We start from the raw sequence: 4,685 nt of genomic DNA on the forward strand, positions 1-4,685 counted from the left end.
GTCCAGGCCTCATCATTACAGGAGAAACTGATCCCTAAGTTTCTACTCCACAAATTCTTTAATGTTTATTTTTAAGGCCCAAGTATTTAGCAGCTGTTGTGCCCCCAGATCACGTGACTCCCCATCTGCCAAAATGTAACCTTTATAATGAGCACACAAAAAGTAATTAGACAGCAAAAAAAATATGTAAAATCAATAATAATTATGACAAATTAATCACAACAATTAAATTCTTAACAGTTCATTTATTAACCAAAAATATATAAATTTTCTTGTACAATTTGGCTTTTTTTAAGGACTTATGTACATTTTTACTCTATATACAAAGAACAAAAAAAAAATAAAAAATAAAAGAAAGAAATGAGGGACTCTTCATTATCACAGGACAAAACCATACAGAACTGAACTAACCTGCATGTGAGTATAGAAATCGGATCTCTGCTCCATCTTATACACAGACATGCTTACAATAGGGAACTATACATACATTTATATTTATATATTTATATATCTATATATTACAGCCATTACAACAGAAGTAAAAAAAATATATAATAACATTAAAAAATAAAAAATCAAATGTTAGGAGGAGGATAATGCAGAGAGGATCATTGCTGCATCCAACTGATTCTGTGACCTGAAAATAAAATATTCATATATTAAATGGATGGCAACATTTTCCCAAAATAATCCAGTGAATATTATACTTCTCATTTGTTTATCATTTTCTTATTTCTTTTTCTATATAACTTATATATATATATATATATATATATATATATATATATATATATATATATATATATATACATACACACATTTATTTACATATATTTATATGTATATATATACACATTTATTTACTTATATATTTATATGTAGATATATACACATTTATATATACATATATATGTATATATATTCACACACATATATAGAATGTGTAATATATTAGTTTGATTTTAAAATTTATTTTTTCCATTTTTCTGTACCTTTTTTTTCTTTAGATATTTTTTACTAAATATTCTGTTCCCTTTTTTAATAACCAGTTTAATTTCTTTGTTATTGTAAATACTTTTTTTTAACAAAATTCAATTTTTTTTGTTTCTGTTTCAGTCTTTAGTTAGAAATTTCGTACAGTACTTTTTGATCTATTTTTTTTGTCTAAGAGCCAGAAATACTCTGGTGAAAGGAGTTTTTCTTGTAATAATTTAGCTTGGATGCAGCAGCATCTGCCAGTTCTAATAAGTATTCAGCGCAGCTATCATATACAATTATGTGGTCATAATGTCAGACATAAAATTAAATATAATTGTGAAGTAGTCAGTGATTCATAGGCCCATTAAGAGCAATAGTGGTTAACTCTAAATAAAATATAGTCTGAATGCAAAATGATTGCAGAAAACAGAGCAAGTATATAGTGTGAGTTTTACTAAATATATATATATATATATATATATATATATATATATATATATATATATATATATATATATAAATATATACATACACATACATGCTCACATATAAATATGTATAAATATATATGCACACATTATATATACATATAATACTAAACACACAGATAGATATAAATATATATATATACACATTATATATAAATAATATATATACATACACGCATATATATATATACACACATTATATAAATAATATAATAAAAACATTATATACACATAAACACACACACACCCACATATATATATAGATTTTCTTACCTTCTCTGAACAGGTTGGAAAGCTGTACTTAGAAGTTTTTTTTCTATATCCAATGTGTTCGTTCTGTCTATAAACAAAACGAAACAGATCTGTCAGTAAATTATTATTCGAAATTATTCACTTGCTGGTATTATTTCCCCTAACGTTTTAAAATACTATGTATATCATTGGGGAACAAAAAAAAGGAGAAACGAAATAAAAATAAAAGTGATCGAAAAGTTCTGTCTCACAAAAATACCGAGAACCAAACTAAAACTTTAATTAAAAACCGACTACTTTGTAAATGTTTCTGAGTCTTGTGATTTCTGCCCGGGGTAGTGCCATGGTCAGTGGTATGTGTGACTAGGTACTACACAATCGGGAACGTAAACAGTAATTATGAGAGGGACAGAAACTTCCCAGCGATTACAATGTTTAATTGTCGCTAGTTAAGCGACATTAATATATCCTATTATTATCCTGCCTGTATATTGTGACCAGACAAGGAAATGAACAAGCAATAAAATATTACTGCCGGTGCATCATAACCCAAATATTACTTATAACACAGTACAGAACTATTCCAAGCTCTGCACTGGATGGAGTACAGGGTTATTGGGAGATGAGATAGATAATAGATAGACTATAATGATAATAATAGATAGATAATAATAGATAGATAATAGATTATAATAATAATAATAGATAAATAGATAGCTAGATAGTAGATAGCTAGCTAGATAGATAATAGATAGATAGATAATAGACAGATAAATTAATAGATGGATAGATAGATACAGATAGATGATAGATAATATATAGATGCAAAATACTTTATCAATCTCTCCATTTTATAATGTCCTTTTCTTTGCACTCATACACACGAGTTATTTTCAGACTTTGAATATTGTTCTACAATTCTCCATCTATCTATAACAATTCTCTGTGTTTTTCTTTGTACTCATTCACACTAATTATTTACATACTTTCAATATCATTCTTTTGCCTTTATCTATCATTTCATTGTTCTTTTCCTTCTATTTATACAAGAGTTATTGTCACTCTTTCAATACTATCTATCTATAAATTATCTATCTATCATCTATTCTTTATCTATTATCTATCTATCATCTATTATCTATTTATTATATATTATCTATCTATCTATTTATTTATTCTTTATCTATTATCTATCTATCTATCTATCTATCTATGATCTATCTATCATATATTATCTATCTATATATCTATCTATCATCTATCTATATATTATCTATCTATCTATCTATCTATCTATCTATCTATCCTTTATCATCTATCTATATATTATCTATTCATTATCTATCTATTGTCTATCTATCTATCTATCTATCTATCTATCTATCTATCTATCTATAATCTATCTATTATCTATCTATCTATCTATCTATCTATCTATCTATCTATCTATATATCTATCTCTCTATCATCTATCTATATATTATCTATCTATCCTTTAGCTATCTAATACAGCAATACTCAGGGATCCATATTTATAACATATTGGTAAATATTTACAGTAGATTGTTGCACGTTCTCCGGTGATTCTAATCCCACCCTGAGTTGTGGGTGCTGCCCCCAGGTATCCAGCCCCCCTGGCATCACTCACCTGCCCCTGGCTCCGCTGGGTGCTGCTCCCCGGCTGCCCTGTGGAGGGCTGCAGTGCCAGTGTGGGTGGGTGCAGTGTGGGCGACACTCAGTCCCTGGAGGAAGTGAGCAGAGTTCAGTAATGAGAGCTGCTGGGCTGAGAATGTCCTCCCTGACCAGCTCTGGAACCTGCTCCCAGGACAGGCAATGAGTCTATGCTGGGCCAGCAGGCTCTGGGGGCTACCAGTAGTATGGGGGGATTTGCGGGGGTTGTCTGGAGCAGTAGCTGTCTCTGCCAGGGACCAGATTTTAGGTTTATGGGCCGCTGGCAGGTTGTTGTCCTGGGATGGATTGGGGGAAATATTGTCCAGTTTGATGTGATCACGCGTGGGTTGTATGGACTTGGCCTCCTCTGGAAGCTCACACTTATCGTGCACCCTGCTGTCTCCTACCACAGACTTGAGGAACCTGTCCTCCTCAGCTGCATTCAGGTCCTCAAACCCATCAGAGCCCTCCGAGTCACTCCTGGCGTCAGTCTTGGAGTCTGAATGCAGGTCTGTGTCCTCCTGCTCATCCAGATCCTCCTTACTCTCAATGTCCTCAGTGTCAATATTCTCCAGATCGATCTCCTCTTCATCCTCCCTCTTGTCTTCTTCATGGTCACTTTCATAGGAGTTCCCCTCCTCATCAGTCCTGCTCCTGGGGGCCCAGGTCATTTTATTCTCCTTTTTAAGCCTCCTCCGTGCGTTGGCAAACCAGGTGGACACTTGGGTGAGGGTCATCTTCGTGATGATGGCCAGCATGATCTTCTCCCCCTTGGTGGGGTAAGGATTCTTCCTATGCTCGTTGAGCCAGGCCTTGAGGGTACTGGTGCTCTCCCTGGTGGCATTTTTAGGCCTGGAAGGATCTCCAAACTGATACTGTCCATATGGATAAAATGCTGGATGATGGTGAGAAAAGGCAGCATGCTGCACCCCTGGACTCTCCTTAATCTCATACTGAGAGCCCTGCAAGAAAACCAAAAAGGGTCAAAATGACAAAACCTGGCTCTGAAATTAATATGTTTACCCCATTATTACTATTACACATAAATGACTAATATTACTACACTGGTATTGCACAGCATGACTCCTATATAATAAAAGTAACCAATTTCTATATAGTAAGATTAATGGTCAAACAAAAAATATTGTAAAAATAAATAAATAATATTTTTAAAAAATAAATAAAATTGCTAGATGTGAAACAATGATGTCAGGAGAAACAACAATTGACTAACAGTAGTAATAGTAGAAGTCATTAATCATTATTATGAAATATGAGGCAAGTTATTCAGTGTAC

At 32.5% G+C, this 4,685-nt stretch overlaps 1 protein-coding gene across 1 annotated transcript in view; it reads right to left on the minus strand.

Moving 5' to 3' along the window:
- Positions 1-225: 225 nt before the first annotated feature.
- The window catches only part of IRX3 (iroquois homeobox 3), a 5,412-nt gene continuing 952 nt past the window's right edge, over positions 226-4,685 (minus strand). The window contains exons 2-4 of the mRNA XM_077288254.1: positions 3,367-4,351; positions 1,740-1,806; positions 226-637 (exon numbers count right to left, since the gene is read on the minus strand). Coding sequence (XP_077144369.1) covers positions 583-637; positions 1,740-1,806; positions 3,367-4,351 — 1,107 coding nt within the window. The 3' untranslated portion in view covers positions 226-582. The remainder of the gene's footprint in view (positions 638-1,739; positions 1,807-3,366; positions 4,352-4,685) is intronic.

This window comes from Ranitomeya variabilis, chromosome 2, assembly GCF_051348905.1.
Source record: "Ranitomeya variabilis isolate aRanVar5 chromosome 2, aRanVar5.hap1, whole genome shotgun sequence".
Classification (NCBI taxonomy): domain Eukaryota; kingdom Metazoa; phylum Chordata; class Amphibia; order Anura; family Dendrobatidae; genus Ranitomeya; species Ranitomeya variabilis.